This window comes from Taudactylus pleione, unplaced genomic scaffold, assembly GCF_031769625.1.
Source record: "Taudactylus pleione unplaced genomic scaffold, aTauple2 ptg000201l, whole genome shotgun sequence".
Lineage (NCBI taxonomy): Eukaryota > Metazoa > Chordata > Amphibia > Anura > Myobatrachidae > Taudactylus > Taudactylus pleione.
In genome coordinates this window covers 52,259,774-52,285,010 of record NW_028284603.1, presented here as the reverse complement: position 1 = coordinate 52,285,010, position 25,237 = coordinate 52,259,774, and the positions used below count along the sequence as shown (strand labels likewise).

At 45.3% G+C, this 25,237-nt stretch overlaps 1 protein-coding gene across 1 annotated transcript in view; it reads right to left on the bottom strand.

Moving 5' to 3' along the window:
• Window positions 1-25,237, bottom strand: part of ANAPC1 (anaphase promoting complex subunit 1) — a 149,355-nt gene that overhangs the window by 110,140 nt on the left and 13,978 nt on the right. Inside the window, exons 5-16 of the mRNA XM_088477380.1 lie at window positions 21,872-21,972; window positions 21,566-21,648; window positions 20,552-20,625; window positions 20,230-20,375; window positions 19,508-19,734; window positions 18,625-18,831; window positions 18,153-18,248; window positions 7,176-7,266; window positions 7,031-7,096; window positions 6,663-6,803; window positions 1,968-2,108; window positions 1,666-1,726 (exon numbers count right to left, since the gene is read on the bottom strand). Coding sequence (XP_088333506.1) covers window positions 1,666-1,726; window positions 1,968-2,108; window positions 6,663-6,803; window positions 7,031-7,096; window positions 7,176-7,266; window positions 18,153-18,248; window positions 18,625-18,831; window positions 19,508-19,734; window positions 20,230-20,375; window positions 20,552-20,625; window positions 21,566-21,648; window positions 21,872-21,972 — 1,434 coding nt within the window. The remainder of the gene's footprint in view (window positions 1-1,665; window positions 1,727-1,967; window positions 2,109-6,662; window positions 6,804-7,030; window positions 7,097-7,175; window positions 7,267-18,152; window positions 18,249-18,624; window positions 18,832-19,507; window positions 19,735-20,229; window positions 20,376-20,551; window positions 20,626-21,565; window positions 21,649-21,871; window positions 21,973-25,237) is intronic.

The following is a 25,237-nucleotide window of genomic DNA, read 5'->3' as shown; positions in this document are numbered from 1 at the left end:
TATTTGTGACATTGCAAATGGTATTGAAGGGAAACTATGCCTTTTTGCAGACACAAAGGTATGCAACAGGGTAGACACACCAGGAGGTGTAAAACAAATGATTGATGATCTAGGTAGACTAGAGGAATGGTCAAGAACATGGCAACTACAGTTTAATGCCAAAAAATGCAAGATCATGCACTTGGGTCTCAAAAATCCAAAGGCTAAATGTAGTATTAATGGCACTATACTGGAAACTACTGAAGAGGAAAGAGATCTAGAAATCACTATTTCAGGTGACTTAAAGGCAAGCAAACATTGTAACAAAGCAATGAGGAAGGCAAGTCAGATGCTTGGTTGCATAGGGAGAGGAATCAGTAGTAGAAAGAAATAAGTGATAACACCACTGTATAGGTCATTGGTACGTCCTCGTCTCGAATACTGTGTTTAGTTCTGGACGCCATATCTCCAGAAGGATATTAATACATTAGAGACTGTACAAAGAAGGGCAACTAAAATGGTGCAAGGTCTACACCACAAAACGTACCAGGAAAGACTAAAAGATCTTAATATGTATAGTTTGAAGCAGAGAAGGGAAAGGGGGGACATGACAGAAACGTTCAAATATATAAAGGGTTTTAACAAGGTAAAGGAAGGAGACATTCTTCAAAGAAAGAGAAGTATTAGAACAAGAGGACATGTTCTGAAACTGGAGGGTGGTAGGTTCAGGGGAAATTTGAGGAAAAATTACTTCACAGAAAGGGTAGTGGACAAGTGGAATAGCCTCCCATCAGAGGTGGTAGAGGAGAAGACAGTACAGCCATTTAACATGCATGGGATAGACAAAGATATCCTTCAGAAGAAGTAAGGATCAATAAGGGTTGAGGTAACAATATGTTTAATAATGGGGCAGACTAGATGGGCCAAGTGGTTCTTATCTGCCGTCAAATCCTCGTGTGGCCAACACCAGGGAATGTGCTCCACTCAGGAAAGCACCTCCCATTACAGCCAGTTTCCCTAGTGGTATAGCATGGTGCGTAGATGACCGGGACCCCTCTGCAAATGCCGCCAGTCGTCTCCCTGACCAGAGGCGATAAAGTCTGGGCTCCGGTTTGTGTAAGTAGGAGCCAGCCGGGGTCACTGACCATGTTGCCAGTGCTCCGGCCACCAGAACAGGGAAGAAGGGGAGCGGCAGAGGGGATGTCAATGACACTGGCACGATGCTTGCTCAGTATAAAAGAAAATAAAAGTAAATAAAACTGTGTAGAGGTTGCAGTAGCAGCCCATAAAAAAGTGCCCACTCCTTAGACACCAAACTAAAACTGGCTCTCTTGCTCAGGGGGTGGGGTACAGGGGAGAAGGAGCCTGCGCTGCTAGGTAAAAAAAAAAAAAACTAAACTAGTTGGTCCCAGGCTCCCCCTGCTCCACCCTATGCCCATGGTTCCCTATGGCTGACAGAGATAGAGCAAAACGACATTCTAAATGTCAACCTTCTGAATATCACTATTTTTACCGAATCCTGATCCATCCCTTCTGGCCATATTTATTACATAGACAGACTCCATTTTTTTACATAAAACATACTGAGAATGAGTTCTACTGTGGAATTCACACAACTCCAATAAACTTCTTGTGAAACAAGTAAAATGTATAAAATAGCAAGATTACAATGTAGTTTAAAGTTACCTAGTTCCGAGGTAGCAATGTCTGGAATAGTAATCCTAACCATAGACCCAGTTGTCAATTCCTATAAGTGAAAACCAAGAACAATGTAAGGATCTTAAAATACAATTCATTAGAAGGAGCGGCGGGGAAGCAACCATGGCGGAAGAAGGGGGTGTAGAACAGCAGAAAGGGGTCGGGGCAGGACAGAGTGGAAGGTGGAATGTGGCATGTAGAAGAACAAGAAAGAGGTGGGGGGGGATGTTGTGAAGAGTGAGCTGCTGGTTCCAAATATTAATTAAATACAGGTATGTCAGATAACCCACCAAAGTTAATCTATTATGTACAGGATCTCTCACAGAGTGGATATATGTGCCAAACTGAAGGAAAGTGCAATCATCCAGATAATTGGACTCATGGACTCTGTTTGAATCCCGCAACTCAGGAACTGGGGACAACATTCCTGCCTGCAAAATAATAAAATAGACTTTTTCAAAAATCTTCACCAAACTATTGTGCAGCAAATACCTCTCCTTTTTTTCCAAGTCTGCATTTGTTAACAGTTTCCTCTATAGCGCAGCAAATTCCATTGCGCTTTACAATTTGACTCAACATTAACATTTTACTGGGTTGTAAAAGACAGACAGACATACATAAAGGACACACGTAAAAGACATACATAAAGGTAAGAGGGCCCTGCTCGCAAGCTTACAATCTATAGGCATTTATTTTGTCTACAGTGTATTTCCCTATTTTATATGCGACATGTTTTTTCCATTGTCTTGCGCTATGGAGAATGAGATGCATTAGATACTGTGGAAATTTCAGCTCGTGGCCACTTATTGAACACCAAGGTTTTTCTGTGGAGTCTGCACATTTTGAAATCTTGTAGCCTTTATTACATACGGCATGGCTTTAATAGGTTCAAGTCACTCCCAGTCCAGGTTACCCTGTTGATTACTTTGGGCCATATACAGTATCAGCTGTTTAACGTCTCCTGGACTAAAAGAAGCATATTGGGCATGTTCTTGATCTGCCTTATCTGCTTTGTAGTTTCGGGACAGTCTGAAATCTACATTAATTGGCTCCACCACAAATCTGTCAGCCTCCCAACTCCACCCTGTTCTCCCAATATTGTAGGTTCTCTCTGCCCTAGATGTGCTGCTGACATTGAGCCTCTTAAAGCGGCCTCCTACATAATCCACCAACAGCAATCTACACAACCTGCAGTCTATTGTACTCCTCTGCTGGCTCTAAATGCCCTCAATCAACCTAGGGGTCAACTGCCAGCACCTCTCTTCAGTCTCCTGACTCAGGGGTGTGCAGGACAGGGAGAGACTGCTAGGGCTTCAGATTTGAATGCCATTGGCCCTGACAACCACCCACTCATCATGCAGCTCAGTCCCCAGTAGCTGCTAGGACATCCAGCATCCATTCAACCCTTTCTAAATGAGAGCTTATAACTGTGTTTCACATATCTCCAAATCAGACACCTTGGCTAGCCCAAACATTCTCATGTTATTCCTAAAGCTGGGCATCCACTATACAATTTTCTGTCAGATGTCTGTCCAATCTGGCTGGTTGGAATGAAAACCTGGTAATGTATGGGAGCCAATGACAATCGTCCATTTGTTCACAAACACTGGAAAATAACCAAAAATGATTGTTCAGACAAATTGGTTAAAACATAAATTTAACCAATTTGAACAATTATTTTTTGTCCTTTTTTCAGTGTTTAAAACCATATGATTGACTGTCATTTACTCCCATACATTACCGGGTTTTCATTCCAACCAGCCAGATTGGACAGATATCTGACAGAAAATTGTATAGTGTATGCCCAGCTTCACACAAGTAATCTGTCATCTACTGATCTTTTGCATCCCATCACTGTGACCACCACCATTTAAGGACTAATGAGTTCCCAATCTTGCAACTAAACACTACTGAGCTCCTTACTTGTGAATACCATCAACTTACACTAACTGGTCAATTTAATTAGCCGCGAGGGGTGCGAGTTGCCGTTGCAACTGCGTTAAAATGCCGGCAACGGCAACAACGGCAGCACTACGGGGCTGCGAACAAGATTCTGCGAATCCCGGCTGCAGTAAAGTGGGGCCATTGCCACGATGCACGCGCCGGTGAGATCATCGCGGCTATTAGGATCGACCCCTTAATACTACCTAAAGACTACTAGGTACAAGTTAATCCAGTGCCTGCTTCCACTGCCATAAGATTACCACCATCCAAGGATTGTTCTAAACCCTATTGACACCATCATGAATACTACCATTGCCTACATCAGTTGAGACACAAACTCTGGGCCTGATTCAGAGCCGAAAGCTCTGACCAGAGCGCTCGCTCTGAATCAGAGCCCTCCTCCCTAAAAATGGAGCGGCCTCTTGGACGCTCGCATAGCTGTGGGTTACCACCCACAGCTATGCGAGCGTCCATGATGATGGTCGCGATGGTCAAGACCATCGGGCTTGCGACGAGACCCTGCGGTAGGGTCTCGGTGACCGCAAGGCCTGGAGTGATTTTGGCTCTATCAGAGCCAAAATCACTCCCACTGACATCACTAGTGATGTCAGTGGGGCCGGACTCAGACGGTAGGCGTTCCCATGGGAACGCCTCCTTCTGGCAGCCACGCCCCCGGCACGCCCACCAAAGGGGGCGTGCTGTCACTCACCATCGACAGCACGCCCCCTTTGGTGCGAGACCCCGAGCGTCGAATTCCTCGTCGCTTGCCGGGTCTCGCGCATGCGCATGACGGAGCTCCCTCCGTCGTGCGCATGCGCATTGGGCCACCATCGCTCGCGAGCGGGTCTGCATCAGGCCCTCTGTTCGATGTAATTGATAAACGTATGCAAACTAAGTAGACTAATCTCTTGCTCCATCATTTGCCTCCTAACCTATTTAACGGTTTGCAGTTGGGAAACCGGCTGCCTTAATACCGACAACTGGCTTCCAGGCTGCCTTATCCCGGCGTGGGATATATGACCGGCGTCTATACCTAGACGCCTGTCATTTACCAGGCGGCGGGAGACCGGCACCCGGCATCCCGATCGAAGGGACGCCGGGAGCCACGAGCAGACAGCCGCGGTGGGGGATTAGGTTTAGGGCACCCGGGGGGGACTTAGGGTTAGGCACCCCCCCCGGGGGAGGTTAGGGTTAGGCACCCCCCCGGGGGAGGTTTGGGTTAGGCACCCCACCGGGGGAGGTTTGGGTTAGGCACCCCACCGGGGGAGGTTTGGGTTAGGCACCCCACCGGGGGAGGTTTGGGTTAGGCACCCCACCGGGGGACTTGGGTTTAGGGAGCGGGGAAGGGGGGGATTAGGGTTAGGCACCCCCCCGGGGGACTTAGGTTTAGGGAGCGGGGAGGGGGGGGATTAGGGTTAGGCACTTGGGGGGGGGGGGGGGGATTAGGGTTAGGCACCCCTAAGGAGGGTTAGGTTAGGTTAGTTTATACTTACCTTAGGGACGATCGGGATTTCCAGTGCTGTCGGGCTTCTGCTGCCGGGCTCTGCTCATCTGTCGGGCTGCCGGGAGTCGAACTGCCGGCCATGCGGCAGCCGGGATTCCATTCCCTATTTAACTCCTAACATGTTTCACTTTCGAGCAAAGCTCCCTATGGTTAATTAAGTCACACCACACCCCTACAGCCCCTACACAACATCCCATGCTCACCCACCAATACCTCTTATACACATTCACCCTACTTTCCTTTCACCCCCCCCCTCTAGTGTCTCAGAGCCAGCCTTCCCTTATCTACATTCCTCTGCAAGAAGCTTAATATGCTCCTAACTGTGCACCTGCATTATATCGCTGCCTTGCCATTGCCCACATATCCCCTATTACGTATTTCTTTTTTTTGTCAATCACCTCCTTGCAGCATCAGCCCAAGTCAGGCACCTGGACCATCCCAACTACCATCTAACATTCCTTCATCCGGCACAAAACTTCCCACCTCAGACTCCATTTGGTAGCCAGTGCACTCTGGAATGCTAGATCCATCTACAACATTCTCATCCACCCATGGCCATTCACTCGTCTCACAGCCCTTATTGAAACCTGGATCTCCCCATCTGACACCATCTACCCTGTCCTATGGTGGTCTTTTTTTCACCCACACTCCTAGTCCTGGTGACCACCAAGGTGGCTGAGTAGGCATCCTACTGTCTCCTTACTGTAGACACAGGGTCACTCCCCCTGAACTCATACTCACCTCTTCAATGGGCATCTATTCCCACCCATGACCTAGTCTTCTCCAACCTGTGTGACATCTAACTGCTCCAATTTTGTCTTTCCACCCTATTACCACAATCTCACTTCCTTCTACCTTTCCTTACGTCTACATAATCCTAGAACACAAAGCAACTCCTTCATGGCTTTGAGTATATAAATCTTCTCAAGATCTCTAGAATCCTTCCCTTCTCAGTCCTGTTCCAACACTGCTGTATCTTTGCAAACTCCCTGATGCCCTGAACCAGCCCAAGTGACCTCACTTCAACTTTAACACAACAAACCTCAACCCTGGCTCTCCTCACAGACTCGCATCCTACAAAAGTGCTCCTGCTCAGAGTCCATCCACTTCAAATTTATCTTGTGTACCTACTACGTCATCAAACCTCTGTGCAACAACCAGCATCTCTGCCACTTTCAATTTGCTTATTTTTCCTTGTCACTCACTGTTCATGACATTGCTACTTGAAGGAAACATCCCCCATTGATATGTCTTATATGGATTTGTGTGTGTGAATGCTATGTTGTTTAGCGCCTACGTACGCACTTCACACTGGCATTTGTGCAACCTGTAATTGTGCTAGCTGTAATTGTTCAGGCACAGATCACACTTCTATTTGCACCACATATTTAGTTATTATGCTTAACTGTAATCACGCATGAGTATGCCGACTGTCCGGCACTGCAGCATAATAAAAATATATGACAAGATAAAGTGAAACTATAATGATTATAATAAAAGTAAGTTGATTGTCTAGCTTAAGAAATTAAACTCCTACCACTTCATCCATAGGAACCAAATGCTTGCCCAAGGACTTAGTCGGGGTGCTGATGCTCTCAAGTGGGGTGCTTGGACGAGGCATTGGATTAGACATGCCAAGGGATGGGGCAGGCAATCCTTGAATGAAAATCTTTCCAACCTTCAGCACAAAACAAGGAAGAGCAATTCAATGTTAAATGTCAGGAAAACACCTTCCTTTCGTTGTATTATAAAGTCAGAATGCATACAAAATGTTCAAATGCTATGTTTAAACCAGAAAAAGCAATTATGAAGTGTCTCAAACAGTGCACAAAATGTAAAATGCAACATAAAATAGTTTGATGTAATTAAATATACAATTATTCGGTTCACAGAATTGAAACTTACTTTAACCACTCCAGTGTACAAAATCAAATTCCCATTGGACTCCAATACCACCATTGTATTAATGCTCTATAATAGAAGAGGCAGAAGTTTTTAGTGACACAAACTGTATCAACTCTGTATTTAGTAAATCATCATCTAAATGTACCTGCACTGGGACTGCATCCTTTGCCGAAATGTTGCTGACAGAGCCAAAAATCAGCAGTGATTTATCATTACTTTCTTCAAACTTCACCAAACTGGAAGGGAAACACAAATAAATAACATATCTCACATTCATATAAATTCCACATAAGGTTCTTAGGTATTGCACAGCCTTCTAAACCCATGTCGAATAGATTTTTTTGGAAAAAATTAATTGTGTGGGTACTCTATTTTTTTTATATATGATTCAGCTTTAATTTAAAATGATCATGTCTCCCCTAACTGGTTTAATGAAAATATTATCATTTAGAAGCTTTTCTTCATTATTATTAACCCTTTGGTACAGAGGACGAGTGGGGCTTGTTCTCCCATTAGACATTAAGCCATTCATCCTACACAGCTACAGGAAGATATAAAAAAAACAAAAAAAACAAGTCATCTTTCCCCCACCGATCAAGATGACCAGGGGCTCTTAAGACAATATTGTAAATGTGCAACATCATCAGTTTGGTGGGTAAAAAAAAAAAAACCTGAATGAAAAGTATGTGGGTAGGATCTTAAAAGTTCCTATATCTCTCCAACCATAGAAACTACAAAGATGGGGTTAAAAAATTAAAGAGGAGATCCCTCTTTCAAAGTAGGTTCCCCTAATAGAAGTTACTGCATGCTGATCAGAATGACAGGATTTCTGAAAATTCTAAGTCTTCGGAAAAGATCAAGGTGTAATTTGTGTGGGTAAAAATGCGATAATGTAATACCAATGCTGAAATGTGACAGGTGCAGTAGCCTTTTGTCTGTAGGGTCTACAGACAAAAGGTTGACAATGTATAGGTCGACACCAAAAGGTCGGCACATTCTTTTTCCCCACATTTTTAAGGTTAGGGTTAGGCACTTGGGGAGGGTTAGGCTGCTGTAAAGGACGGTTAGGGTTAGGCACTAGGGGGAGGGTTACGGTTAGGCTTAAAATACAATAATAAATAAAAGTGTCAGCCATTTTTCTATCGACCATACAGGTATGTCCGTCGATCTTTCGTACCTGTCGACCATTTGGTGTCGACCTTTTGTCTGTCGATCTTTTATATCACACCCGACTGGCGCAAACTTATAAAAATGGGCTCAGCACAGCACAGTACAGTACTGAAAAACCACCAGCGAGGGGGTAATTATTCTTACAAAAGGTTTCTCTATTGGCCTTATGACACAGGGATATAAAATGGATTTATTACTTGTAAATTTTGCCGAAATAAAAAGAACTATTTAATAGTTTGGGATTATTGATGAAATTACTTCACTAACTAAACATATGTTGCATAACCTATTTATTTTAAGTGTGGAGCTCAAGATGGAAGGACAACCAGAACACTAAATACAAGGTTGCTTGAACATTCCAAGAATATTCTTAAATCTAAAAAACTACAATCTTTATCCCAAAATAAGCTTTATAATTTCATAATAGAGACATTGACAACATATCCATAAAAGGTCTAGTAATAGCGAAAAATACAGGGAGTATTTTTTTTATTTGAGTTTCTATGGTTGATCTATGATTATACAATGATTTTTGAATCTTAGTTTTGAGGTTTTTCAACCCTGTGCATTGGGAGGATCTTTTCTTTTGTTTGTTTTTTCATCTCAGGAGTCTATTTTGTGATATTAGGATCCTTGGGGGTTTTGTACCTTCTTTTGGAAGATCATTTCTATGATACATCTACCTTAAATTGTGCAAATACACATATATTGTGAAAATATACATATATTGGACCAAATTCAGAGTTGTGAATATGCCGATGTTTTCGCAGTTGAGCGTTTATCAGTAATCTGTGCATGCGTCTGAGTTGCATCACCGTAGTCTCGCAGCGACTATTCATTCGCAGTGTGTTTGACAGGCAGTGGGCGCAACCATTTCACATCCTGGGTCTGTGAAATAGGACTTCGGCGTCTCTGTTCCGGCGCCTATTCTGCACGACCATAGTGCTAAAATTGGAGGATCAGCAAATGATGCTGTGTCTTTGTACGCAGATGCTTGGATTTGCAAAGAGGGTGGGCGTCTCAATACATCTCCCGGCGGCTGCGACATTTGCATATTTTCGCACAGCGGCTACGTACGGGAACGCAGCTGCGGTGGCAATATGTACAACTTTGAATGAGGCACAAGGAGTTATTGATTGAAACCAGTCTTTTAATACCTGACACTTGTCTTTGCAAATTAGATTATTTTTCACCGCAATATGGTAAGATGTATCTAATGAATAACTTAGAAATTATTTTTATGGATTCACCATGTGCACGGTTCTTTGGGAAATTTTATTGACTGTATGTGCAAATGTAAAGCATGTTGAGTCCTATTAGGAGAAAAATATGAGATATGGTAAGAACTTACCCTTGTTATCTCTATTTCTACGAAGTCCATAGGGTTCCACAGGATACCTTGGGGTATAGGCGATGGCGGCAGACATCCAGGCACCACAGAGTTAAATTTTCAGCCTCCCAGGATGCACTGGGGTCCCTCTCCTATACCCCGCGCCCCCGAGCCTCAGGCCACTCAGTTTCGTAACAAGCCATAGGCCGGAGCAGGAGCAAAAAAGAGAGAGAAGACAGTCTGGAACACACAAGAATCACATTCTCACCAGAAGGAGACGGAGAAACCGGTGACCAGATCAAAGCCCATCTGCAGTACAGGTGCGACAGGGCGGGAGTCCTGTGGAACCCTATGGACTTCGTAGAAATAGATAACAAGGGTAAGTTCTTACCATATCTCATATTTTCTACTTCAGGGTCCATAGGGTATCCACAGGATACCTTGGGGATGTCCCAAAGCAGTATCCTTTAAGGGTGGGGACGCTCCTGTGCTGTAAGGAGAATCCGCCGCCGAAAGGAAGCATCCTGAGAGGCGAAGGTATCAAAAGCATAATACCTTACAAAAATATGGACAGATGACCACGTGGCTGCCAATCACCGCTGAGGCGCCACGTCGAGCTGCCCACGAAGGACCCACAGACCTAGTGGAAGAGCTTTAATAGAGGATGGAACAGGAAGACCTGTGAATCCATCCTGCCAAAGTTAGCGTAGTGGCAGGCCAACCCTTTCTATGGAAATCAGAAAGGACAAAACCGAGAGTCTGATTTCCTAAATGGACTGGTACGGTCAATTTAAATTCTTAGCGCCCGTACCACAGCCAAACAGGCCTCACCAGCAGACAGGACTGGGGAAGTAAAGGCAAGCACTGCCCTGTTCCTAGGAAAGATGACAAAAAGGGAGGTCTACATGACAGAGCCTCCCATTCTGAGATCCTACTGGCCAAATTAAGAGCCAGAAGGAATACAGTCCTAGCCGTAAGCCATTTGAAATCCACTGAGCCCAGTGGATCAAATGGCGGTCCTCAGAGAGCCCTAAGGACCACAGCCAAATCCCAAGGAGCCACAGGTGGAACAAAGGGATGCTGAATATAACGTACACCCTGCACAAAGGTGCGGACATCAGGAAGAGTAGCAATCCTACACTGAAACCATACTAACAGGGCAGAAACCTGCACCTTCAGGTAAGCAAGGCGAAGACCGTTATCTAAGCCCACCTGTAGGAAAGCCAACCTGTGGATATCCGGAATACCCGAGGAGCCTAGCCTCTAGGGCGACACCTCAAAGAAAGTATACCATACCTAATGGTAAATTCTTGCAGATAAAAACTTCCGAGCTCTTAGCATGGACAGAGCCCCTGTTAACTATAGAGCTGGAAAAACTCCTAGACCTTAAGAGGGCAGTCTCCACCGCCACACCGTCAAGGACAGACAACCCAGGTCTGGGTATCAGCCAGGATCCTGAGACAACAGGTCCGGGCGTAGATGCAACAGCTTCGGAGTGTTAACTGAGAGGCTCCGAAGATCTGAGTAATAGTGCCATCTGGCCTACGCTGGAGCTATCAGCAGGAGCGTGCCTTCTTCTTGCTATTACTGGAGGAAGAAGGGATAACGGAGGGACGAGGTACACAACTTGGAAGGTCCACTGGACCTACCTACGTCTATCAGAAGAGTCTCATCTCTGAAAGGCTCCACTTGTTCACCAGAAGATTGAACACCTCCTGATAAAGAGGACATTTCCCTGAATGCACGTCTTGACGGCTGAGAAAGCCTGCTTTCCATCTGAGGATTCCTGAATGAACACTGCCGATGACGGCAGGGATATAGCCTTCCATCCAAGCCAGAATTCGGGACACCACTGTTAGTGTCGCCTGACTTCGGGAACCTCCTAGGTGGCTTACATAAGCCATCATGATGGCGTTGTCAGACTGTACCTGCACGGTATTTCCGTGGAGGACCTGTCCTGCATGCTGGAGAACCTTGAATACTGCTCAGAGTTCTCAGATGTTTATGGGAAGCGCAAAAACTACTGGTGTCCACCTGCCCTGGAACAAGTGTGGACCCGTCACTGCTTCCCAGCCACGGATACTGGCGTCCGTCGTCAGAAGGACCCTGTCCGCAATCCCAAAGGGGGTGCCCCTTGTTTAGGTGAGCTTTCTGCAGCCACCAGGCCAGAGAGAGACAAACCTCCAGGGAAAGCCTATTGACTTTATCCTATGGGGCAACCCATCCCATCCGGAGAGGATCAAGTTCTTTAGAGTGAAGCTGGGTACTCCACCATGTCGAACAGCGACATCCTGGAACCCAGGAACCACATTGCCAAGTGAATAGACACTCGGCGACTCTGCATTACAGGCAAAGGTACGCAGTTGCCTGCAGAGATCTTTTCCTCAATCACAAAGATCCTCAGATGTTGGGATATGGAGCATCCTCTGTGAAGAATCAGAGAGGACCATTTCCAGTTTATCAGTCAGCCCTAACGTAGCAACACAGATATTGTCCGTTGCATATGGCACTGAAGTATCTCTGGAGACCGTGGTAACAACAGGAGGTCATTCGGATAGGGTAACAAGCGGACCCCCTGCATCCGCAGGTGGGCTGCAATAACTACCATGACCCTGGTAAACCGTGAGGCGCGGAGGCCAGACCAAGGGGCAATGCCAGAAACTGGAAACGCTTATTGACCACTGCAAACCTGAGGAAAACACTGGTGTGCTAAGATAAGAGGGATATTCAGGTAGTCACCCTGAATATATCCAACGACACCACAAAATTCCCAGGCTCCATTGAATGATGGAATGCAGGGTCCCTCTCCCGAACCGAGGAACCCTTAAGAATTTGTTGAAGGATTCGAGGTTGAGAATGTCCTGGTAAGCCCCATTGGGTGTCTGTACCAGAAAGAGGATGGAGTAATACCTCGTTCCCCTTTGGGGCAACGGAATAGGTACTATAACTCCTGCCTGGAGCATAGAGTGTAACACCCTCAAAAATTACAGGGCCTTGTCCTGAATTGACAGAAGACCTGTAACGAAAAACCGTCTGGGAGGCTTTTACCGGGAAGAGAGGACATACCTTCAAGAAAATACTTCTCTTACCCCAGTGTCCGTGGTGGTCAGACACCAGCACTGGGCGAACTGGAGAAGCTGGCCTCCAACTCTGGGGGCTCCTGAGAGGAGGCCCGTCCCATGAGGCTGAAGGCTTATAGTCCAACTTGGGAGTAGGACGTCTTGTACTCTAAGCCTGTTCTTATGGCTGAGCAGATTTCCTGGCTACTGACTGTTTTGGAAAGCTGTATTTTAGACTTACCCTGGCCTCACAGGGCCGAAAAGACAAAGTCCCAGACCCTGATGGGACTGTAGCCGATGGCAGACACGCAGACGTAGCTGCTGCCTGCAGGGCCACAATTGCGTCCAGACAAGGGCCAAACAGGACTTGTCCCGTAAAAGGCAAAGCATTCCAAATGGAATCTGCGTCCGCTTTCCAAGAGCGCAACCACAGGGAGCGGCAAGCCGCTACTGCTGCCGAGGAGATTCTGGAAAGGAGTAGGCTATATGTAAGACCGTCTCATTATGAACGTGGCAAAGTCTCTGAGAATTTGCCACTATCCACCTGCTCTGCTGGAGAGTCAGTGTGCAGAGATCCAGTTACCTACTCAGTGTTCCATGGCTCTGGCCCCCCAGCACACGGCCATAGCCGGCCTGGAAGCCCCTCCAGCAAGGGAATATTGGATTTTAGATATATTTGCACCTTGCAATCTGGAACCTCTTTCAAAGAGGACCTGGAGGGCATGGGCAACGTAGCACTCCTCACTAGGCGTGTAACATGAGAATCTACCCGTAAAGGTAACTCCCATTCGGAAATGTAATTATCCGCAAAAAGGGTATGCAAAAGGTCAACCGTTTTTGAGACTGGAACCGCTTACCCGGAATTTCCACGCCTCCTCTAAATGATCCACCTGACCAGATAGAGGAATTACAGTGGCAACACCCTTATCCTTAAAGAAGGCATATTTGGATTTAGCCACGGGGGATATGTAATAACCAAAGCCGCACGGACTGCCCGTAGAAGGCCAGGTATATAGACTTTAGACCCAGACTACGCCTCCTTTGCACTAAGGGGCTCGTGTCTGAAAAAGTCAATAATGTCACCGTCATCAGACGTCATGTCTTTACCCGTCTGAGACCCGAAAGGCCGTTTAGAAGGCCCCCTGTAAAACGTCCATCAGGTGCTATACCATTTGGACAATAAATTCACCCACACAGGCTCCTGCGAGACCTGGGGGGGCGAAAAGCAGGATACACTGGGGTACCATCAACTGTCCAGGGACCCCTGCATGTGATGAGACCACCACAGGCTGCGATAACCCCTATGGGGAAACGCAGGGGGCGTTGCCCACAAAGGCTGTAAGCATCTTAGCCAGCCGAGGGCGGTCCCCTTTTTTTGTGCAGGCACAGTGACAGAAATGGGGCGTGATATATAATACAACATGCCCTCCATAAACCCTCAGCGTCTACATATCCCTCCGCTAACTGCACATGATATCAGTACATTATAGCTGGAAGAGGATATCCTCGTTCACTTTCCGACATGAGGAGTGTGAACGGAGCGTATGTGACCTCCCACACAGAAAAACCACGTTTACTGTGAGGTAATAAACACCCTGCGACACCGCACCGCAAGGGCTGTAGCAGAAGAACAGGGATAGGAAAAGGCTGACAGTCAGAAATGAAAGTACAGGCAAACAGCGCTAGCATTTAAGTCACATACAATGCACAGATAACATCCTGCATTACAAGCACTGCGATCAACTACACAGACCAGAGCCTGGTAGGAAACAGTGCTGCATGCACTGACCTTAATTGAAGGAGAGGTATGCGGGGGACCCGGACCGCAATGGCATCTGTATCAGCTTCCAGCAGTGTTTGCCATCCCCAGCACATGTAGTGAGAAAATGGCCACCGAGGAGCAGAGAGAAGGCAGGGCCCGGGGGAGGAGCGCTGACATAGCCCGCTCAGACCGCTGTGGAATGGCACTGTGCAGCGGGGAAGACGCCGGCTGTGAGACAGGGAAGGCGTTCTCCCCTGGCATGCTATTAACCCCTGGGACGCCGCGCTGTACCGCACATGCTGCGGCCCGCTGTCCCTGGTGGTCTAGTGGAAGGCGCAGGATCAGTACCTGGCCCCACGCGCAGCCGGTCCCCAGGGAGCCCCCTGCCTGGGGACCAAACAGGACTGTGTTACCGGCGGGTGCCCACCGCGGGACCCCGCCGCTTACCTTGTTCCCCGTGCATCCGGCCACAGTCCAGGTAGCCGGGGATCACCGCTAACTGTGACCCCGGCTACCTACCAGCATCCCCGGATCGGTACCGGCGTTCTGGTACCGGCGGGGTGTAGGAGTGACAGCATGGACGTCTATACTGACAGTCCTATGCTGGAGCACTCTAGTTGTGCAGCCACAGCTGCGAAGAAATATTCAGGGGCCTTAAAAAGACCCCCCTCTGTACGGTGCGACTGGTCCGGCCAGGCACCTACGAAAACTGAGTGGCCTGAGGCTCGGGGGCGGGGTATAGGAGAGGGACCCCAGTGCATCCTGGGAGGCTGAAAATTTAACTCTGTGGTGCCTGGATGTCTGCCGCCATCGCCTATACCCCAAGGTATCCTGTGGATACCCTATGGACCCTGAAGTAGAAAGTGCTATATAAATAGCATTATTATCATCATCAAGAACTGTATCAGGAGGCAAATACACCAGTTAAGAGCTGTAATGCTTTGAAGTCTAACTACTAAAGATTTGAATTGCCACTTCGCTCTTATCTTTTTTTGTTTGTCCAACCGCCTCTTAAGGATTGACCACAAGTTCTCAATGGGATTAAGGCCTGGAGAGTTTCCTGGCCATGGACCCAAAATTTAGATGTTTTGTTCCCCGAGCCACTTAGTTATCACTTTGCCTTATGGCAAGCTGCTCCATCATGCTGGAAGAGGCATTGTTCATCATCAAACTGTTCTTGGATGGTTGGGAGAAGTTGCTCTTGGAGGATGTTTTGATACCATTCTTAATTCATGGCTGTGTTCTTAAGCAAAATTGTGAGTGAGCCCACTCCCTTGGCTGAGAAGCAACCCCACACATGAATGGTCTCAGGATGATTTACTGTTGGCATGACACAGGACTGATGGTAGCGCTCACTTTTCCCTCTCCAGACAAGCGTTTTTCCAGATGCCCCAAACAATCCGAAAGGGGACTCATCAGTCCTCAGCAGTCCTATCCCTGTACCTTTTGCAGAATATCAGTGTGTCCCTGATGTTTTTCCTGGAGTGAAGTGGCTTCTTTGCTGCCCTTCTTGACACCAGGCCATCCTCCAAAAGTCTTCGCCTCACTGTGCATGAAGATGAACTCATACCTGCCTGCTGCCAATCCTGAGCAAGCGCTACACTGGTGGTGTCCTGATTCCGCAGCTAAATCAACTTTAGGAGACGGTCCTGGTGCTTGTTGGACGTTCTTGGGTGCCCTGAATCCTTCTTCACAACTATTAAACCTCTCTCCTTGAAGTTCTTGACGATAAATGGTTGATTTAGGTGCAATCTTACTAGCAGCAATATCCTTGCCGGTGAAGCCCTTTTTGTGCAAAGCAATGATGACTGCATGTGTTTACTTGCAGGTAACCATGGTTAACAAAGGAAGAACAATGATTTCAAAGCTCCACCCTCCTTTTAAAGCTTCCAGTCTGTTATTCTAACTCAATCAGCATGACAGAGTGATCTCCAGCCTTGTCCTCGTCAACACTCACCTGTGTTAACGAGAGAATCACTGACATGATGTCAGCTGGTCCTATTGTGGCAGGGCTGAAATGCAGTGGAAATATTGTTTTTGGGATTAAGTTCATGGTCATGCCAAAGAGGTACTTTGCAATTAATTGCAATACATCTGATCACTCTTCGTGACATTCTGGAGTATATGCAAATTGCCATCATAAAAACTGAAGCAGCAGACTTTGTAAAAACCAAAACTTTGGCCCATGGCTGTACAATTGAACTTATAAATAGTCTAATATAAGGATACAGACTCCCTAAATACTACTAGAGTTTTTATGGAAATTAAAGGATGTTTTGCGATTAATGCATGTGCAGTTTTAGATTAGTCTAGATTTGCTAGTCATTCTGTCCAAGCCCATTCATGTCAATTGCAACCCTGTGATAATTGTTACATTTATTTCTTTATTGTAATCTGATGTATCAATTTCTGTCTGTTTTTAATATATGACTGCATTCAGTGAGTTATTTTATGTAAATTCTGATTAAATACATATTTATATGTTTGAATTTCTATCTTGGCATACGTTTATTCTAATTAATGTAATTTATCAGCGCAGATGCGTCACATAACCATTTATGCATGGAAACAAGTGACAGCTACTGTAAAAGCACCAGGAACATGACGATTTCCGGCCTCAGTGGGTAATTATTCTGGTTTATCAGGCTGAATTCTCTCTGGCTGTGTTTATCATATTTTCACTACACATACTGTCTATTTTAGGAGTGCTTAGAAAATTTTAAAAAATACACAGACATCCTGCATTAGTAGATCTTTTCATATATTATTTAGTGTGATAAAGTTGTATGCATTCTGTCAGCAGTGATTACTTACTGCAATTGTATTCTTATTTCTATTCTTAGGTTTAAATATGAAATATACTTTATTTGTAAATGCAATCTGTGCTTCCAAGTTAATGTTTTATCCAGTCAAAAAACCCTACAGTTCAGATGTGTCTTCATAAACCTACTATTTTTGAGCCATATGGCGCGAGACGCCTGGTGAGACTTAGATGCTCTGCCATGGATAGTAATTACCATATTTGAGCACTTTTGTTTCTTACAGTAATTCGCTAACAGTGTATTAAAGGACCTGATTCAGAGGTATACACTAATGCTGCCACTGCTGCTGGGTCTGTGTACGCAGCTGCAATATGTAACCATGCAAATGTCACAGACGCCGGGAGATGTTTTGAGCCACACATCAGTGGCATTGCAAATCCAAGAATGTGCGTAAAATGTTGCAGCATCTGCGTACAAAGATGCAGCATCAGTCGCAGATCATTAGATTACCGCAGTCCTGAGTGAGCCTATGGTCCCACAGAATGGCCATGGGAACTGAGACCAGAGAACTTTCTTGCACACAAGGTCGCAGGGTGTGACGCGTCCCCGAAATGGTCATGACACCCCTGCGTTCTTTCTTGCCACTCCCCAATACCTCCCCCAAACGATCCCAGATTGTCAATCACACTGCGAGTAAGAGGTTTCTACTGTACATACAACTACGGCAATGTACCTTGACGCGTGCGCATTGCGACTAAGTCTCACGCGCAGTTTACTGATAATCTCTCAACTCCATAAACATCGGCATTGTGTACAACTCTGAATCAAGCCCATGATTTAGGATTAGTATTTTTTTTTTTATTGTCTCAAAAGTAATTGGTAAAAAGTAGCAAATTAAGCATAACAATGTGCAGTGCGAGTTATTCGTATTGGACCTCTGTCTTTTTACTCATATTGCGGATTTTTTCCTGAATTTTGCATCTTAATTCGCTACTAGCGTACGAAATCCTATTAGCCGTGGTAATTTGACAAGACTTACCGCAGTTGGTGCTGGGATTCTACAACAAAGCATAGAAACTTCTGTCCACACAGATCAGTTGTGATAAATACTTTTGTTGCCTGAGAGTTCTTTTCCCTGTGGATGTTAGAATAAAAAAAAAAAAAGCAAAATAAATAAAATCTGTATACAAACGTGTGAATACTGGAAGTGCAATTATATCTGTGCCTAACAGCTCCCAATACACCAGCGACTGATTGGGGGTCACAGGATTGTGACAGATGCCGGTGTCTGAGGATCTGTGAAATCCAACATAAAAATATGATCATAATTTGCAAATCAGTGACTTTTCACATGCAGAATTTCACCGATCCTCCGACGGATCGGTGAACATATTTGGCTGGTTTATCAACATTTCTGAATCGATCGGAGAATCGGGCAATCTGTCGCCTGGTGTATGGGCCCCTTAAGTCTTAATAGAAACTTTTCCATGCTGATTTAACATTGAGCACACCTTGTGTTTGCAATGGTCTCTGTCCACAGGTGGTCGATGCAGAGCTCTGGAACAATGGGCTCTGTTTCTGCAGAGAGGAAATCACTGGATGTGCTGTTAGGAGAATGAGAAGCTCCTAACCTCTTTGGCGATGGTGTGTAACTCGAGAAATTGAACTTCTGTACACTAGAAAAAGACTGCACTCCTAAGGCAGGTGAATGGGAGCGGCTGTGAGAACAGAAGGAGGATTAACAATTTGTATAAAATAACATTACTGTACATTTATTATTAGCAAAGCACCATTAATGCCTGTAATTGGAATGTTATCATTACACCGAGCAGCTCAGCAGGAGAAACCATGTATTATGTGACACTAGTCTCTATCATTGCTAAAATTACTAAGGAACTCTGGGCCTGATTCAGACCCGCTCACAAGCGGGTCGATTGTTAGGCAGTGCGCACAAGTGAGCCCCGGAGCGAGCGCAAAAAGCACTCGTTCCGGCGCTCGCATCCAAAAGGGGCAGCTGCCGATGTTGATCGACAGCTCGCCCCTTTTGGAAGGCAGGGCGGGGGGGTGGCCGGTTTTATAGAAATTCAGTCAGTACAGGAAAACTCGACTCTGTAATGTCACCCTCTGGATAAAATCATGAAAGAAGGCCTAAGTAGGTTCCAGAGGTTAGTCGAGAGTGACATTGGGCAGGGGTCTAAAGTTTTTGTTTACTGCCTCAAATAAGGCTACAGCAGCAGATCTTCGTACTTGTGAATGAGATGACAAGAGTATAGAGAACCTTCTGCTACTTTGCATTTTTAAATAGAGTCTCTATATATAATTTAATAAGACATGGAACAATGGGACAGCTGATACAATGAATTAATAAAAGATGATTTTATTCTGCTTACTAACCTGAGAGCAGCCATGTTGGATATAGAGGGGGAGTGGGAACGAGAATGGATACCGGGGGAAGACACTGAACGACTTTGGCTGTGGAGGGAGGAATAGTTCTGGAATGGAGAAGCTGTTGGGGAATCTCCTTTGGAAACACTGCGTAGATGAGCTGTGAGAGAGCTGTTCATCATCCCGTGCTGTGGGGTGCCCAGCTGATCCGGATATTTCAAGACTGCATTCTGTTCCTATACGGAAAGGACCCAAAAAGGAGAAGCATGTAGGTCAATTGTAATATAAAACAAAAAACTTGCATTACCAATACTGTAACAATAAAGATCTCACCGGTTCTCCCTAAAATGAACACCCAGGTCTGTCAATACTGTATTAATGAGGTTGTGCACATTAAAGGATTGCTTCCTTTAAACTCCAACTAGCTTAATAAAAAACAGCTACTAATAAAATGCATACACTAAATTGCTGTTATCAGTGTAGCCAATGAAAGGTGGCTGAAAGTGGCTTTCAATAGTATAACCAGCAGATAGCCTGGAGTATGCAGGAAACTAACTATCCTCCAAAGAAAACTTTATACCATGTATATTCTATCCTCATACGCTCTTAAAGTGTGTGTGTGTGTGTGTGTGTATATATATTTATTAAGCAGCTAACATAAGCAGGTACCAAATCTGATAAATTGACTATTCTACATTGTCAACCATGCCTTCCACGTTTCTGCCACACACCTCTGATTTGACTTTCCGTAGAGACCATACGGTATGTGAAGCCTGCGCGGTATCATAGGTCATCACAATGGATGGGTCAGCATTAGTAAAAACAATCCTCAACGTATGGTCTGAAACATACTGCACCCGAGAGCTGCCGAATATTCCTGTAATAAAGTCAAGATTGTACTGAAATGCCAAAATATAAACAGCAAAGTGTAGAAACATATTCTGTAGCCAGCGGGGGACTCTGTCATTGGCTGTAAACTGACCGATGAAAAACAGAATACTGCAAAGAGAATGGGACTGAAAAAGAGAAAGCTACTGTGAGAGTAGAACTCACCTCCTGATCGGCACACGAGGGGGGTGATCTCATCTAATGGGTGCAACATGCTGAATATCGTTGGCAAAGGTTCCCTACAACAACAAAAAACATAATATATACAGTGCTGACTGTAGACCATAACATTTATTATTATTATTATTACATTTTATTTATAGGGCGCCACAAGTGGTCCGCAGCGCCGTACATACAGTAAAGGGTACACAGAACATTACATTACAATACAGTAACCAACTTATAAATAGAGCATAAGTAACAATTAGCAACACAATTCTCCATACACAATAGGTGAGGGCTGTCATAGAAGTGCTAGAGAAGAAGGCTGTGAGACAGTGGGGAGGAGGACTCTGATCCTAGGAGCTTACAATCTAGGGGAAAGGGGAGACAGATGACGTGAGGCAAGAGTGTGTAGAGGGGGACCTGAGTGCAGGAAGTAGGCGAGGTAGAGATGGCTGAGGCGGGAGGGACAGAGACCTGGTAACATGGTTATGTGGTGGAAGGGTATGCTTTGGTGAACAGGTGGGTTTTCAGTGCACGTTTGAAACTCTGCAGGGTCGGGGAGAGCCTGATCGAGCGAGGGAGCTCATTCCAGTGAAGGGGGGCTGCATGAGCAAAATCTTGGAATACGAGCATGAGATGAAGTAACCAGGGTGGAGGTGAGGTAACAGTCATTGGCAGACCGAAGTGAGCGGGAGGGAGTATGTAAGGAAATGAGGTTGGAGATGTAGGGAGCAGTAGAGTTAGAGAGGGCCTTGTATGTGAAGGTGAGGAGTTTTAAGAGGATTCTGTAGGGGAATGGGAGCCAGTGCAGGTTTTGGCAGAGGGGAGCAGCAGAAGTGGAACGGCGGGAGAGGAATATAAGTCTAGCTTTTATAAGTCTAACATTTCTGCATATCTACTCTAAATCTTATAATGATATCAAATAAAACAAACATGTATATAACATTTTCAAGGGATTTTGTTTCCTTGCAGTAATTGTAACAGTTCCTATAGTTTCCATAACACGGCACATACCTAGATGGGCTTTGCGGCACCTCATAGGAGCAACTGTTCCGTTCAAACAATAAGCCGTATTTTGTGGGCCAAACATTAGCTACCTGAAGAATGTAACACAGACACAATGTGAAGGCATCATCACAACAATAACAAACAGAAGCTTTCTCTATAATGTTCTTGATGTAACTTCTTCCAGGTAAATAGACTATTGCCACTATAAATCTAGTAACTAAATATTGCCGCTGCCTGCAACCCATAGGCTATTATTTAGCCCTATAACGCATATCAACACTGCTTAGTACAAGAACTATAACTCCACCGTACCTGAAAAGGCAAAGGGGCGATGTAATCCTTCCCTTCTGTGTTATGGACATTAATACAGGAGCTTTGCAGGATACAGATGCACTTCTCCACTTTATCTTTACCTAAGAGAGTAAGTACATTATATTCAAAACAAGGTGCCCACACATTACTGCCCAACATAGAGCTGTCACAGCCTTTGGTTCCAGAAGCACGGACTGGAGTTTTTCATTCCCTGACACTTGCTCCTGAGAAAGGTGTGGGGATTAATTATTGTGCTGTATAGACAGGTTTTATCAGTATTAAATGTGTTTTTTACATCGGCCAAGCCGTATATGAAGTTTGATTGGATTGCAACTATTGGATATAGCGACTAGCGTGGTTTTATTTCCTTATGTTATTTCCTTGATTAAGGAGTCTGACACCCTCTTTTAAATAGCTGCTAATTGACAAGCTATTTACGTGTGCAGGTCTACAATTTTGTCCCTGGTGTCCTTAGACAGCTCTCTGGTCTTGGCCATGGTGGAGAGGTTGCAGTCTGACTGTTTGAGGGTGTGGACAGGTGTCTCTTATAAGGTTAATCAGTTCAAACGGAATCGGTATGAAATACCGCCGGCCGCATGGTTCAATTCCCATTAGCGGCAGCCCGACATCAGCAGAGTTCCGAGCAGCGGAAGCCCGACAGCGCTGGAAATCCCGATCGTGGATAGGTGAGTATCTACTAACCTAACCCTCCTTAGGGGTGCCTAACCCTAACCTCCCCCCCAAGTGCCTAACCCTAACCACCCCCTTCCCCGCTGCCTATACCTAAGTCCCCCGGGGGGTGCCTTACCTGAAGGTCCCCCCGGGAGCCCTAAACCTAACCCTCCCCCCCCCCGCGGATGTCTGCTCGCGGCGCCCGGCATCACTACGATCGGGATGCCGGGCGCCGGGGAAATGCCGGGTGTCTACATCTAGACGCCCGGCATTTCACCCTTGCCGGGATATGACAGTCGGGAAGCCGGCTGCCGGTATTTAGGCCGTCGGCTTCCCGATTGCATACCGTTCAAACATGTGCCATTAATACAGGTAACGAGTGGATAGAGAAGCTTCCTAAAGAAGAAGTAACAGGTCTGTGAAAGCCAGAATTCTTGCTGGTTGGTAGGTGTCCAAATATTTATTTTCCGCAAGAATATACAAATAAATTGTTTAAAAATCATACAATGTGATTTCCGGATTTTTTTGTTCTGATTCGGCCTCTCACAGTTAAAGTGTACCTATGATGGAAATTACAGACCTCTCTCTCTGATCTTTTAAAGTGCAACAACTTGCACAATCGGTGGCTGTCCAAATACTTTTTTACCCCACTGTATATTACAGTGGTAGTGAGTCCCAACAAGGTTATCACATATCATATGAACAGTTATACAGTTTAGTTCCTCCATAACTTAATCAAATCTTAAATAAAGGCATATTTGGTAAACCAGAATTTGGGAGAAAAACCAAGTACAGTAAATTTTGCAGAGAACATTTTTGAATGTTAAAATCGGGATGCGATCATCAAAACTTGTCAGAATCCTGGTGCCGGCATCCCGACCGCTGGAATCCCGAATGCAAGTAGCGGGGTTGGGGGGGGGGGGGGGGTAGCGTTAGGGTTGGCCTGGCCAAAACATTGATCGCGACCTACCGTTAGCTCCTGCCGGTAGATCACAACCAACTTGCTACATCACTGTGAACGCTGGTCTCTGAAAGATCAGAGGCTAAAGAAGACTCTGATCGATTCAGAGGCCAGCGTTCCCAGTGATGCAGTGCACTGGTGACGTCATGATGTCATTAGCTATGTGAGGAGCCTGCGCGCCTGCTGGATCCGGCTAGATGGCGTAGAGCGGTGCCCAGCGTGAAGACAGTTAAGTACTGCACAGGGGAGAGGAGAGCTGTTCTACACTGGGAGGGGACACAGCATAAGGGGCACTACTCATGGCACTGCATACTTAACGGTCCAACTACAGGGGGGTTAGGGTTAGGCACTAAGGGGAAGGGTTAGGTTTAGGCACTAGGTGGGGAGGTTAGGGTCAGGCACCGGGGAGGGAGGGAAGGATTAGAATACTGACCGACAAGTGTCGGTTCTAACCCTGTGTGGATGCCGGTGTCGGGATTCTGACTGCTGGGATCCTGAGCGCCGGCATCCCGTACCCATCTCAACTATAAGAAGAAACATTAAACTCCCCCACCGCTCCCCTTAAATATAACATAAATCAAGATAAATATTAAATACTGTATATACTATATTATATTTGCTTTTGGGTATGTTGTACTTTTTGTAATCTATTAAATAAACAGATTAAAAAAAGAAAAGATATATAAAAAATCTATATATATCTATATATATATATATATATATATACATATACATTATATATATATATACATACATACACACACAGTCAGGTGCATAAATATTGGGACAATTTTCATATTTTGGCCTCTATTCACCACCACAATGACTTTGAAATGAAACAAACAAGATGTGCTTTAACTGCAGACTTTCAGATTTAATTTGAGGGCAATTACATCCAAATCAGGTGAACGGTGTAGGAATTACAACGGTTTCTATATGTGCCTCCCACTTTTTAAGGGGCCAAAAGTAATGGGACAAACTAAACAATCCTAAATCTAACTTTCACTTTTTAATACTTTGTTGCAAATCCTTTGCAGGCAATTACAGCCTGAAGTCTGGAACGCATAGACATCACCAGACGCTGGGTTTCATCCCTGGTGATGCTCTGCCAGGCCTCTACTGCAAATGTCTTCAGTTCCTGCTTGTTCTTGGGGCATTTTCACTTCAGTTTTGTCTTCATCAAGTGAAATGCATGCTCAATCGGATTCAGGTCAGGGGATTGACTTGGCCATTGCATAACATTCCACTTTTTAGCCTTAAAAAACTCTTTGGTTGCTTTTGCAGTATGCTTCGGGTCATTGTCCATCTGCGCTGTGAAGCGCCGTCCAATGAATTCTGAAGCATTTAACTGAATATGAGCATATAATATTGCCCGAAACACTTCAGAATTCATTCTGCTGCTTTTGTCAGCAGTCACATCATCAATTAATACAAGGGAACAAGTTCCATTGGCAGCCATACATGCCCACGCCATGACACTACCACCACCATGCTTCACTGATTAGGTGGTATGTTTTGGATCATGAGCAGTTACTTTCCTTCTCCATACTCTTCTCTTCCCATCACTCTGGTACAAGTTGATATTTGTCTCATCTGTCCATAGGATGTTGTTCCAGAACTGTAATGGCTTTTTTAGATGTTGTTTGGCAAACTCTAATCTGGTCTTCCTGTTTTTGAGGCTCACCAATGGTTTACATCTTGTGGTGAACTCTCTATATTCACTCTTGTGAAGT